We start from the raw sequence: 14,579 nt of genomic DNA on the forward strand, positions 1-14,579 counted from the left end.
CTAGCTCACAGGTTTTCTATTCTGCACTGAAGACATTGTATTGTGAATGATTCAGCAATCGAGAAGGAATATTCAAGACTAGATATACATTATCCGCTATGTTTTTCTAGTCCAGTGTCATTAATACAGTTTGTTAGACTTCTGCATTTAAAATCTACCCATGAAGAGTGGAAGAAGGTTATGACCAACACATATCTTGAGTTAATTGAGTAATAATAATTAGGAAAAAAAACCTAGGGAGAGGTTATCCTGTAGAAAGTGTTAAGATCCAGGACATTTGGACTAGAAATTATGTGCAAGTAAATTTAAAAAAACCCCCTATGTTATGGTTTGCTCGGTGACATAAATTCTTTCTGGATCATGGCAGGCAGCAGCAGTGGCAGCAGCAGCAGTAACAGCATCTGCAGAGTCCAGGGAGCCCAGTGCTGGAGGAGAAGCAGGAGGGCTCTCAGAAAGTTCCTCAGACGCATCAAAATTGAGCTCAAAGAGTGCAAAAGAGAGGAGAAATAGAAGGAAAAAAAGAAAACAGAAAGAACAATCTGGAGGAGAGGAAAAAGATGAGGATGAATTTCACAAGTCTGAGTCAGAAGACAGCATCAGAAGGAAAGGTTTCCGATTGTCTATTGAAGGCAATAGACTGACATATGAAAAGAAGTATTCTTCTCCACATCAGGTATTGCATACAATTATTTTTAGTAAAACCATACATTTAAAGCATCATAGACTATTGCAAAACTACTTTAGTCTTCCTGGTACTGCTGCCTAAACAAAGGAAGCACTGAGATTTTTACTAAGCTTTATTAGTATTGCTAGTTCTTGAGCAAGTGCTCTAGCTGCCTGGTAAAAAAACCCCAGAATTAAATGTAACCTATTATCTCTATTCTTCTAATAGGATTATTTAAAAATCATATTAAAATATTCTCTGATTGATTCTGTGGGGGTTTTTTTAGCATGATTATATATTACCTAGACTTACTAAAATGCCACAGTATACTTCCATTATGATAGACTTATATTTTCCTCCTGCTTCAATGGTGTTTGAACCAGTATTTGTTCACTATGGACAAGATGCTGCATACATGAAAGAATGTGAATGTATAGATTTCCCTTTTATCTTGGTGGGCATTATGTAACTAATCTGTTCAGCAGCTCTAGCTGAGAAAGGAGTGCTCAACACTGTTTTTGTGTGAAGAACCCATGAACAGTGATATTTCTGTCTGCAAAATACATATATAATGAAATACATAAATAAAATTTCACAGCAGCATTTAATTTCTGGATAAAATGGTTACTCTCATTTAAGAAAAAATGAAGACCTATGCTAACCTAACAACAGTGCTAAGTTTGAGGATTTCAGCTAATAATCACATATTTTGTCTGCCTACAGTCTTTGCTGAGCATTCGCGGCTCCCTGTTCTCCCCAAGGCGCAACAGCAGAACAAGTCTTTTCAGCTTCAGAGGTCGAGCAAAGGATGTAGGATCAGAAAATGACTTTGCTGATGATGAGCACAGCACTTTTGAAGACAACGATAGCAGAAGAGACTCTCTCTTTGTGCCCCGCAGACACGGTGAACGGCGCAACAGTAACATTAGTCAGGCCAGTAGGTCATCCAGGATGCTGGCAGTGTTTCCAGTGAATGGGAAGATGCACAGCACTGTGGATTGCAATGGGGTGGTTTCCCTGGTTGGTGGACCATCTGTTCCTACATCGCCCGTTGGACAGCTTCTGCCAGAGGTGATAATAGATAAACCAGCTACTGATGACAATGTAAGAAAGTTTTAAATAGCTTAGGCATGGTGGCCTTTTCTTACTGCACCAGCCAGTGTTTTCTACAGAATGGAACCCTTGGCAATGCTCCCTGGTTGGTCAAGCTGTGAATGCTCCTGCATCTTGTAAAATCTTTAGTAGATTAAACAGCTTAGATAGGTTTGCAACCCAAGCATCTACTTACAAAGATTCTCATAACTAACAAATGCAATTTGCAGTTTCCAAGTAATAAAATATTAACTTACACATTCATAAAAATGCTATGCTTGACTGTATTACTCTGCCACACTTTCCTTTAGCTAATCTAAAGGTCCATCTAGCAATCACAGTTGGCATACAATTGAAATTAATATAGAAATGTTATATAACTGCAATCAATATGATACTGCTATTACCATTATCAAAATTAGCATTATTAGTTAATTTTGATAACATTCTTCCTTATCAGCCTGATTAAAAATGTAAGGAAGTTGTCAATTCTTTATTATCATTTATTTCTCATTCCTGTATATTTTCCATCCGTATCTGGTGGAGTTCTGTACTACAGATAACAAATAGTTCATTGAAAGATCACAGTTCAATACACACTTCCAAAAATACAATTGTCTGTGCAAATATATGTGCAGCACATATTGCTGCCATTCTCTTACTGTATACAAGGTAAGAGAAGTCTAAAAAAAATTTCTTGCTTAGTTCAAATTTGTCCACTCACATTGCTAAAAAATAGTAGCATGAGGAAGCATGAGGAAGTCAGACTTTTCTTACTTGCTACAGTTTGCTTAGGGGAAAAGATTGTTATGTTACAAACCCCAGAATATTCTGTCAACAGGAGCAAGGAAAAAAATATTACAGTTTGCAAAATTTTATGCAATATTTTGAACTCAATGCTTTTCCATTTCTTTTAATGGTTTTTCATATTTTGAAGGAAAGAAATGCAAAAGTGAATACGCTCTCTCTCAATCTTGAACAGTAGATAACTATGGCCTAATGCCTTTTTAAAATTACTTAAAAGATGCTAAAAAGTAATAAAAGTCCGACATAATAAAAAATGAAGTGCACGAAGCACGTACCCAAACTAAGATATTAATAACAGGGTTATATAGTATTTGCTTAACTTATTGTTTCGTCAAGATGGTCTCACCTACTATTGTTCTCTGTACAGGGCACTACAACAGAAACAGAAATGAGGAAGAGAATATCAGGTTCTTTTCATGTTTCTATGGACTTCCTGGAAGACCCAGCTTTAAGGGAAAGAGCCATGAGTATTGCTAGCATCCTCACAAACACTGTGGAAGGTGTGTGCTATGCATAGCTTAATATTTAACATGGGTTTTCCCACGGATTTCTGAAAATTTGAGTTGAAACCTAAAAACTGATTTAAAATAGCTTAAGTAACAGATATCATCCCAGAAACTGGACCATATTTATTAGCAAACTCAAAGGTCTTTATTTATTAAGGTTATTACATTAGTAAGCATTAAAGTTATTACATACGTAAGCATTTATATCTCATAATTTTGCCACCATCTAACTCATGTAGATGGTCATAACTGAGTGGATGCTTATGCATAGTAATTAAAATATATTATTGGACCAAAAAAGGCAACTGAACATTTTTCAAACATATGCAACTATTGTTAAAATATATATGTATTTTAGCAGCTACATTTATTCAGTTACTCTTTAAAGAAGTGCTATTCTAGGTGATTAAAATTTTTTTTTCTTGAACTAGGAATGAAAATTTTTACCTAAATTTTACAAATTTCAAAATAAAAATATTTACATACCAGAACAGTAGATTGGAGAAACAGGCTTGGAGTAATCAAGGAAAAATTAAATACATGATACAAATTGATGCATAAATTGATGCTGATTGGCATAGTGATAAGCTTTGAACATAGTAAATATATTTGATAGCAATTTTTAAATACTTTCTTGAAAAGCCCTGTAGAAAGGGGGCTTATGGGAAGTTAATCAGCACTAGTACAGATTGACAACTTGACTGGTACAATTCATATAGGGTTGAGACTGTTAGAGCAATCACAATTTAAAAATTACCTTTTTAAACTTTCTTTTGCCACAGAACTTGAAGAATCAAGACAGAAATGCCCACCATGTTGGTATAAATTTGCAAATATTTTCTTGATCTGGGATTGCAGTCCACATTGGCTAAAAGTAAAACATATTGTCAACTTAGTGGTAATGGACCCATTTGTTGACCTGGCTATTACAATTTGCATTGTTTTAAATACACTCTTTATGGCCATGGAACATTATCCAATGACTGACGAATTCAATAATGTACTTTCAGTTGGAAATCTGGTAAGTCTGTTGGGTTTTTGTGTCATAATTTGTTAGGAAATATATCTGAAAAAAACTGAAAGAAGGAGCTTTAACAGCTGGGGGGGGTTAACTCTTTATAAAGTAGAATTATTGTATATTTATTAATCTCCAGATATGAGTATCAAAACATTTTTTGAAATTTCACCACCAACACTGATTCATGTAGCTTAGGATACTGTAAAATCAATATATTGCAGTGTTCTGCAAAATCAAATAAAAGATTTAAAAATTAGCTCCAATGCTACATTAAGTGAAGTCCATCTTAAATAGAAGTTGATTTGTGTAACTATTAAACCAGGAAATGCATTGGTTCCATGAAAAAGACACTATATAAATAAATGTAGTGTAAATTTCTCAATCAATACAATACAAATCTTTAAATTATGAATGTGTTTTTAATTGCTGTTTCCTGAGCAAAAGTTTACAATAGTTAAAATGTCAATTTAAAAGCATTTCTAGAATTTTCTTCTGTAAACAACTTTTTATGTGGATAATGGATTGTTTTCTTTATAGGCTTTATGTGAAAAATATCCCGCAGTACTTTTTCCTCTTATATTTTTTTATTGTTTTTATCCTCAGATAATTAGTAAGATATTTTTCCTCATGTTGTCATCTATATTTTCTCCCTTCTACTTCAAAAAGATAAATTATTAAAGATTTCAGGAGTTAACTTCTTGTAGCTCTCATGCTTTTGAACTGACAGGTTTGATCACATAGAAGTATCTGCAGCTGCAGTCCTACTTTATTTCTTATTTTAAGAATTGATTTCTTATAATGGGATTTTTAATAATCCTTGTTTTGTAATGAGGAAAAAATATCCCAGATCGTGTAAATAACTACAGGACTTAGGAGAGAGAATTAATAGATAATTGTATAGCTGATTTTCATATACTTAAAGAAAATTCCATATAAATCTTCGTGTACATCTGACTACGAAGGGCGTATGAGAGAACCTGGCTATAAGCACCATGCTCTTCCAGTTTTGGGCTCCCTGACATAAACCCCTCCTGCAATACAGAGGCTCTTGAGGGTTGCATGAAACTCCTTGAGAACTTTCCTGTCCTGATTGTTAGGAACCTTAGTCAGCGTTTCAAACTGTACTTATCATTCCTATGTCTTCCTCAGGGATTCCAGTCCTGTAGCTTAAAAATTTGTGACCTTTCCCTCTCTAGTGTCTGTATAAAGAATGTATTTAAAGACTGTAACAAAATCTATCTTGAGTATTGGTGTTCCTAGGAAGAGCAAGTCAGACTCTTCTTTCCCATCTCCTGATTATCTCAGTTAGGTTATTCTCTTTAGCTGTCTCATTTTCTGTTCAGCTTGCTAGAAAACAGGTTATTGAAACCAAAAAAAGAAAGCATTTCAGAGCAGGGCTTGAGCAGTCTTTAACTGTGGCTTTAGTACATTCCTCTCCTACAGGAAATTCTCCCAAGACTTCTCTCAAAGCTACTCAGGGTCATTACCTCGGTGGCTCTTAAATATGATTCCTACTTCATTCAGCATAGCATCCCATGATGAGAAACCCTTACCAGCAATACCCTGTTTAAAATGCATTCTTAAATGCTCTTTCATTCCTGACATCAAAGCAATTGAGCCAACAAGCTTCACTGAACTTACCGGCAACAGCTTGGTAGAAGTTACTCAGCTTCAGCAAATTGTTGTGTCTCAGTATATTATAATGTTTCTCAGTGTCTCTATCAACTGAAATAGATTATAATGTACCATTTATTCATCTGGTATAAACAATCATAGCTCTGTTGAACTGAATGACAGATTATACCAGCAAAGCTGCCCCTCTGGAGTCTCAGATTTGACCTCATTTGTAATTCGTGTACCAAGAAAGATGTTATGCTGTGTAATTTCTGGAAAGCATTCTGGTTTAAATTCTGAAAATCAAATTTGGGGTATTGTTTGTACAGTACACGAGAAAGTCCATATCCTGATAGAGTTGAAATTGGATTATAAATGCTGTAAAAAAGGAGTTTATGTAATTTGAATAGTATAAAATTTAATTAATTGAAAAATGACTTGGTTTGTGTGGTACTTGTTAAGGGAAGGTGGGCATAATAAATCAGTAAACATAACTATTTTTAAGTGTCAGTTCTGGATAAGACATTGCAGATATGTATCTTGAATTAAAAACCTAGACAACAGCTAAATTTGTAGTAGTATATTTCACAATGAAATAACAAACTGCACTTTAAACACAGGTCTTCACTGGAATCTTCACAGCAGAAATGTTTCTCAAGATAATTGCAATGGATCCTTACTATTATTTCCAGGAAGGCTGGAATATTTTTGATGGTTTTATTGTAACCCTTAGCTTGGTTGAGCTTGGTCTTGCAGATGTGGAAGGACTATCAGTTCTTCGATCATTCAGACTGGTAAATATGCATCAATTGCACTGATTTTTCAATGGGGCTTCATTAAAATGATTTTACTTTTGCCTTGGAAGTTTTCTTGATGTTTCCCATGATACTGATCCTGATGTCACTTTCATGAGTGCAAATCCTTCTTAATTGTGGTACCTTACTGTCTTCAATGAGAATTTATAGAGATCCAGACAGACAGCAGTGGGTGCCCTGGGCCTATTTCCAGTGTATCTATTGTACATACACACTTTAAACATCCTGCTATGCAGAAATAAATTGACTCTCTAGATATATTGTGCTCTGATTGGTATTACAGGAATAGATATGCTCTACAAATACCAGTTCAAAAATGGCCCAAATGATTTTAACAGATGTACCCTAGATTTTAAGTTTCATCTAGTATGACAAGTAGCATCTTTGGACTTCGATAAAAACTATGCTTTGAGGGTATCAAACCCCAACTTTACAAATTTTTCTCAAGGGAACCTTCCATCTGCATGCTTTTAGACAAGATGATTCCATCTGAACAGTCATACTCAGGGCATATTTTGCAGTAATATCCTTCCACAAATTAATTTTAAAATACCTTTGTGTCTTTCTGATTGTCCTAACAATATTTTTCTTTTCTTCCAGTTACGAGTTTTCAAATTGGCAAAATCTTGGCCAACTCTAAATATGTTGATAAAAATTATTGGTAATTCTGTGGGAGCTCTGGGCAATCTGACCCTGGTGTTGGCCATCATTGTGTTCATTTTCGCTGTGGTTGGGATGCAGCTGTTTGGGAAAAGCTACAAGGAATGTGTCTGCAAGATCTCCAGTGACTGTGAACTTCCACGCTGGCACATGCAAGATTTTTTCCACTCTTTTTTGATTGTATTCCGAGTGCTGTGTGGAGAATGGATAGAAACGATGTGGGACTGCATGGAGGTTGCTGGCCAAGCCATGTGCCTTACTGTCTTCATGATGGTCATGGTGATTGGAAACCTGGTGGTATGTAATCAAAGTGTTAGCAAAAAATTATTTGGCAATAGAGAGGTCTCAGTCCTGAAGTGAACTAGGTGCTCTGGCACTGCTTCAAAAAAGCACTTAAGCAGGTAGTTTCAAGCAATGCTTAAAGTCAAGCTTAAGAGCTTTATTGGATAGAGAACAAAGTATTCTGCAATGTCAAAATCCTGAGAATGTTAGAGTGAGCACTTAAAAATGTGACTAATTTGTCTTTTGGCTCTTTGTAAATATTTTGTGCCACAAATAATTCTAGTTTATCCACTCTTTATAGCCTGTTCGCTGTGGATTTTTTTATTATTTATCCCATATGATTAGTCACTTAAATAATCTAATTTCTACTGTGTGATGGAATAGATTAAACTTTTTAATGATGTTGAATAGCAAATCTGATCTCTCCAATTTTAGATTATAAGACTTGGCACCAAAATATTTATTTACTGTGGGGATTTAAAGACACATTTATAGATATTAGTCAGTTGTAGGAATATTTTTTGAATGATGAGCAGGACCTAAACTAAATTAAATAAGCTTGGCTTTTTGTGGAGAAGAGAAAAAATTTTGAGGGTTCTTTTTTGTTTATGGTGAATTATTGGGATGTCAGTCTTTGAAGTCACTAATATGACATTTTTAATAAAATAAATGTTATTTGTTGGGATAAGGTCTAGAACATCCTTTTTTTTTTCTTTCCTTTTTTTTTATCTTTCTGCAGGTACTGAACCTATTTTTGGCCTTGCTCTTGAGTTCGTTTAGTGCGGACAACCTTGCTGTGACAGATGATGATAATGAAATGAATAATCTCCAAATTGCAGTAGCAAGAATGCAGAAAGGCATAGATTATGTGAAAAGAAAAGCACGTGAATTCATCCAAAAAGCTTTTGTTAAAAAACAAAAAGCTTTAGATGAAATCAAGCCACTTGAAGATCTGAACAACAAAAATAGCTGTATTTCTAACCATACAACTGTGGAACTGAGCAAGGACCATGATTATATTAAAGATGCAAATGGAACCACCAGTGGTATAGGCACAGGTAGCAGTGTGGAAAAATACATAATTGATGAAAGTGATTACATGTCATTCATAAACAACCCAAGCCTCACTGTGACAGTGCCCATTGCTGTGGGTGAATCCGACTTTGAAAATCTGAACACAGAGGAGTTTAGTAGTGAATCAGATCTCGAGGAAAGCAAAGAGGTATTTATACATTTTGTGCATTTCTCTCTAATCTTTTGAGGGTTTTTGTTTTGAGGGAGAAGGAAGGGGGTTTGTTTGTTGAAAGTTGTTATGTTTTGTTTTTATAAGCCAGTGTATTCAATTCTTGATCATTTGTTATTTTTACACTTCTTTGTAGATGGGCGTTAATGAATGTATAAAGGAGGATTTAATTCCTGATGAACACAAGTGTGAGAAAGGGTTAAAAAATATAACCTCCAAGAGAGGATAAGAGGCCAGGCAGTGGGAGACCAAACTAATCCGTAAAAACTGCTTATGGTCCATATGGTAGTTGCAACAACTAGTAGAAGGCAGTGCCTTAGCTACAGTGTTATTCTACCAGAAACTTTTGGTTTCCTCCTGTAAGGATCCAATAAGGAGTGTCATACACCTCTTGGCCACTTAAAATGTACCCCTCTACAGGATTTTATTTCTGAGCATATAGTTTATGTATGTCCTTTCGACACAGGAATTCTTTTAGGTTTTAAAATTGGCAGCTCTTGTAGATTCCCATAGAAAGAAGTCTTAATCATAAACTCTTCCATATATTTCAAATTTACTTGTTAAAACTGAAAAATATCAACAGATGAAAATATTTAATGTGTCTAAAGCAATGCCAAAGCAGGCTATAGATCTAAGCCTTTTTTGGAATTGTAAATTTAAAAAACATGTTGAGGCTAATACCTGTTCCATTATGTGACTTTTTGTCTGTGGCTATTTTAACACAATGATTTAAATTGATTCAATAACAAAATTTGCAAAACTACAACCTCAGTGACTTACTTTGTTGATATTTTAGTCAAATTATAAAATTACCTTTCCAGACACTTGACAATATTAATTTTCCAAGTTGAGGAACTTTAACCTTGAACTAGCTAGTTTCTATTCTGGTAGCGATGCAGTTTCTTTATAGGATAACTCATCTTCCCCCCTTCCTCCCACTGTTGTATTACTAGCAGTACTTCAGATACCTAATTTTAGGGTAGCTGAATTCTTTACCACTGTCCCTTCAGTGTGCATAAGCCATCTAGTGCTCACAACAAAAATCCAATGTTAAGCTAAGTGCAATCTTCAGATCCTCCCCCAAGAAAGGAGACCTGTACAAAACAGCCTCTTCCCCCAGAAAGCTATTTCAGAGACAGTGTTGTTCCCATTTTCAATTAATATCTGAAGCATTAATGATTCTTTTCCTGTTAACTATAACCAAAACCTCTATAATTTGGCTTTGACTCACATTTCTGAACTGTTGTTACAACAGAGGTTCTAAAAATTTATTTGAGCACACTATGAACTTGCCCCAGCATAAAGAATTTCAAAATAAAACATTTAAGCAAAGATTCTTTGGAGGAAAACAATGGTTAATCATCTGCTCTCCCCACAACTACCTTAATGCTGGTCAGTCCAGTCTTCCAAACCAATTAGGCAGAGTGACACAAGCTGGTTTATGACTGACCAATGGAGAATTGATTCCTTTTAGAAATAGATTCAGTTTAGAAAAGCTTTATGTCGATGTGCTGCTACATATAGGAGCAGGTCTATCTTTTATCCCATTGAAAAAGTACTATGACACTTCTGACTTACTACTAACCCTGCTTTAGTAAGAGTTTAGTTGTTACTTACCTCTGAAGTATGGCCTTCTCTGCTTTTTTCCCTCATTCCTCTGAACTCCTATCTCATTTATGTAGTTATTTTTAGACTCTTACCTGATTTTCTGTAGACGTTACCAATTCCTGTATAATTACTTAAGCTTCATTATTTCTGTGTAGGTCAAGACATCATTACCACTTTTGGCTTGTTGTGCTCATAAATCTTTGCAGGTTCAGCATCATCACCCATATTTTTCAATTTAAAGCATAATTTTGTTTAAAGTCTTATCTATCACTGATACACCTTCTATTTAATAGATCCATACAATGTAGAAGGAAAACCAAAGAGTGTACAAATTTCACGGATGTTTATCAGCAATTTACTTATGTTGAATTCTAGAACATTCAAAAACTTTGCCCAATTATTTACTTATTCCAGAATCAAATAATATTTGCCTTAAAATTATTTACGATGCATTTGCGGTGCTTCTTTCCTTTACAGAAGTTAAATTCATCTAGTTCATCTGAAGGTAGCACAGTTGATATTGGACTGCCTGCAGAAGAACAACCAGAAGCTGAACCTGAAGAAGCCCAGGAGCCAGAAGCCTGCTTCACAGAAGGTGTTTGGAACAAAAATACTAATAATACTTCTTAAAAGAATAATTTTCTATTTAAATTAAATATTAAGATTTATGGATCACATTACTTGTTTGTTAATGTTTAAACTTTGATTATTAGCAGTAGTACTGAGACCGCAATTATACTATATATCAGATAAACCATTAAGGAAACATTTTGTCAGAAATGTATCACTATTTTTAAATACAAAAAATACATTATTGAAAGTTTTATTTTAGTATGAGTTACTGTACTTGGAGTTTAGTTACAGTCTCTTAGATAATAACACTATTTTTAAAATGTTCTTCATAGATATCTATCATAGTGCTTTATAAAGTATACATTACTGATAGAGCTGTTGAGTGATAAATAAAAACTGCACCTAGATGGTCTTGTGCAAAACACTAAATGAACCTTCTACAAATTGACAAAAAAAGAAGGAAGAGCCTTGTGTGCCACCTGGGGCAAGAACAGTCTCACCTGATAGACTCTTTCACCTTTCACTTTTCCTCCTTTCTTCCTTCATTTATGACCAGAATCTGGTCATAAATGTTTTTCCAATGACATTTCCTTTTGAGAAACTTTATGGATGTGTGCATGTGAAGAAGGTGGGGAAAGAAATATGTTTAAAGCAGCAGTGTAAGGATAGAAATACCATTTCTGGTGTCTGTAAGCAACAGTTAGGTTTAGATATTGGAGAATAAATGCTACAGTCATGTTGGGTTAATTCTGGACATGATAACAGATCATTCTTTAGAAATTTGCACTGAACTTGCAAGAAGTATTACTGTAACAGTCTAGAATTTGCAAGGAAAATACCATTATTGTTAACTAGTATTTTTCTACATAAAAGAAAGAAGAAACAAAAGTCAGGAGGAAATCATAAAAGCTTAAGTAAATTGGGGGCACAAGTTTGTGAAGTTAGCTGGTACAGAAAAGCCCAGAACTCAGCTAAGAAGCTTAGATTTTTTTTCGTGAAATGAATGTAGCATTGTGTGAATTAAGCATCCTGAAAAAGAGGGTACAATTTAATATCATTTGCCCATATGTTACTACATAAACCTACTTGACATTTGGATGAGAAGGTCATCTAGCTGAAAATCTATTGGGTTTTTACTAAAAAGCACAGCTTCTGTAAAATAGCATTGTATAATTACCAAAATGCATAACCAAAACTGATGCAAATCAACAAAAATGTCTTCTTTTTTTTCTCTCTCATTACATACACTGTTCTAAAGGCTGTGTAAGAAGGTTCAAGTGCTGTCAAGTAAGTATAGAAGAAGGGAGAGGAAAGCAGTGGTGGAACCTTAGAAAAACCTGCTTCAGGATTGTCGAACACAACTGGTTTGAGACTTTTATTGTCTTTATGATTCTCCTCAGCAGTGGAGCTCTGGTAAGTAAAGCATGAACAGAATGTCTCTATGTTGTCAGAAAACTCCTTAAAACTTGGGTCTTCAAACATTGTTTTAACTTTACACAGTTCCACGTCTTCAAATGACAGGACTAAATTTTAGTCAGGCCTTCAAAAAAATGGCAAAAAAGTCTCTTCTCAACAATATGTAGAAAAAAAGAATGAGTGTAAGTGATTAGAGAAAGCCTAAGGTGACCAGGCTACACCTGAGGCAGAGAGATGAACCACATGTGAAGAAGAGAACATTTTTAACTTTGTTATTAGAATTTCCTTTCTTGTTTCACTGGTGTTTACTGGTGTAACTCAGGGAAAAGAACTGTCACTGTTGAAGAGTTTGGAACTAAACTGTAATGGCATAAACAGTTCACCATAGCTTGCAAGAGCCAGGGCTAGCTTATGCAGTCTTATGAATGTTATGTGCTAGAACAGAAAGAAAGATTAAGACTGTGTATTTTTAATGATTCCTTTCTAAGACTAAGAATATATTACTTAGGCTTGCAATTCAGCTTCTACTGACTCATACTCATGTAGACTAGAGGGACATCTGTAAGAACATGAATTTGCTTTAACAAATATGTAAGAAAAAGAAGCCAACCATAATATCACTCTGTAACAATAAATGAAACAAAACATACCAATAATATGTGATTACAAAAATAAAAATAATGAAAAATAATAAAGAAATTGGAGATGAATTGTGAAATATAGGTGAGCCTGAATATATACTGAGGTAACATTTCTTAGGCAAACTACATGCTCTGAGATAATGTAGAGTATATCCAGCATCTACCCTGATAGATGCAATTACCCTTTGTCAAGTTACTGAAGTTCCTACATAATAGAAATATTGTGTTGCAAAATTGTATTATAAACTCTTTAGACCATTACCAACACTTTAAAATACTGTTGATGGTTAGCAGTTTATGATTATACCTACCCTAGTTCCAGTTACATCTCTAAGAATTATTCTGCTTTTGTTTGGTCTAATATCAATGCATCCATCAAAAAGCAACTCTTACTCAATACCACGTGACACCTTCCCTGTCATTTAAAGCCATCTGAATAACAAAAAATTCAAGTCTACACTACTGAATTTTGGTTCATGTAACCAAGTGGAGAAAATCTTCACTGACAAGAATTTAAATGAGAGAAAAGTACTAGAAAGAGATCTGGTAAAGGTGAATTTCTGTCACTATATTTAGAGGAAGTCTGAGACGAGATCCCATGGTGTTGGCGCCTCATGCTTGTGAACATAAGGTGTGTCATCCACAAAACCTTTACTTTGTGGAAAGGCTTTGCAGACCGTGGATTAGCCCAAGTCTCTGGAGATGTGAGATCCAGCTCTCCCTTCAAATTCTTTTGTGATAGTGAAAAAGTCTCTTTGGATCTGCCAGTACTATATCCAAGTGTTCACCCCAAGGCTGTGCTCCAGACAAATCTCACTGTCACCAGAGCCAGGAAATCTGGCAGACACAGAGAGACTGCAAACTGCCTCCAAACCCCTACCCCAAGGGCACTCGGGGAGCCAACATACTTCCAGCTGCCAGGAGCACTGCTGGCTCAGCCTTTGGCACACTTCCACCTAGACAAAGGAAATTATATCTGTCGACTTCCCAGTTCTGTGAGATAAAGTTTTTAGTGAATCCATATGAGTGTCAGGTACCCCAGTGCCTGATCTAAGTATCCGGAATTACCGGTACACAGTTGTTAGCTTTATGACTGATACACAAACATTAATCATTTGAACTGACAGATGTAAAGTGATTCAGAAGCAGGCTGAGTAAAAATAAATGTGCCAATAAATATCCAAATCTTTTCAAGCTGGCATATCATTCCAGTTCTTTCAGTCTCATGAAATCAGTCATTCTCCATAAGAAATAATAGTGTAACTGAAATTTGAAAGAAATTAAAGGAAAAATATTTTAGAGACAGAAAAAACTTATGAAAATCAGAAGCTATTTGTTTTTTCAAATGCCCAAAAATGAGAACACAAAAAGTATAAATAACATTGCATGGAGCTCAGAAATTTTATGTATCTCATAAAATGTGAATAATACAGTAAAGCAGGTATTTGATTTAAATAATTTCTTTTAAGAAAGGAAGAAGTTATTCTGTGATTTATAACTTAAAATTTTCAAAAAGCAACAGGACATAAAAACAAAAGGTCAATTGACTTGTCATTTTCCTGAAAATTTAAATAACTATGGCCCTGGATTTTGAAATTGGATCTACCTACATACGAACCAAATGATCTGAGTAGAATTCA

The 14,579-nt window shown here is 34.8% G+C and overlaps 1 protein-coding gene across 11 annotated transcripts in view; it reads left to right on the forward strand.

Moving 5' to 3' along the window:
- Nucleotides 1–14,579, forward strand: part of LOC113965372 (sodium channel protein type 1 subunit alpha) — a 168,490-nt gene that overhangs the window by 125,688 nt on the left and 28,223 nt on the right. For 8 of the 11 annotated variants that reach the window (XM_027678686.1, XM_027678685.1, XM_027678692.1 and 5 more), the window contains 9 exons: nucleotides 368–673; nucleotides 1,388–1,768; nucleotides 2,931–3,063; nucleotides 3,852–4,090; nucleotides 6,322–6,495; nucleotides 7,117–7,473; nucleotides 8,198–8,680; nucleotides 10,787–10,904; nucleotides 12,141–12,295. In XM_027678686.1, the coding sequence (XP_027534487.1) occupies nucleotides 368–673; nucleotides 1,388–1,768; nucleotides 2,931–3,063; nucleotides 3,852–4,090; nucleotides 6,322–6,495; nucleotides 7,117–7,473; nucleotides 8,198–8,680; nucleotides 10,787–10,904; nucleotides 12,141–12,295 (2,346 nt within the window). The remainder of the gene's footprint in view (nucleotides 1–367; nucleotides 674–1,387; nucleotides 1,769–2,930; nucleotides 3,064–3,851; nucleotides 4,091–6,321; nucleotides 6,496–7,116; nucleotides 7,474–8,197; nucleotides 8,681–10,786; nucleotides 10,905–12,140; nucleotides 12,296–14,579) is intronic. The other 3 variants (XM_027678694.1, XM_027678696.1, XM_027678695.1) reach the window with 1 other exon arrangement.

The sequence above is a fragment of the Neopelma chrysocephalum genome, unplaced genomic scaffold (genome assembly GCF_003984885.1).
Source record: "Neopelma chrysocephalum unplaced genomic scaffold, ASM398488v2 Primary Assembly neopelma1_44, whole genome shotgun sequence".
Classification (NCBI taxonomy): domain Eukaryota; kingdom Metazoa; phylum Chordata; class Aves; order Passeriformes; family Pipridae; genus Neopelma; species Neopelma chrysocephalum.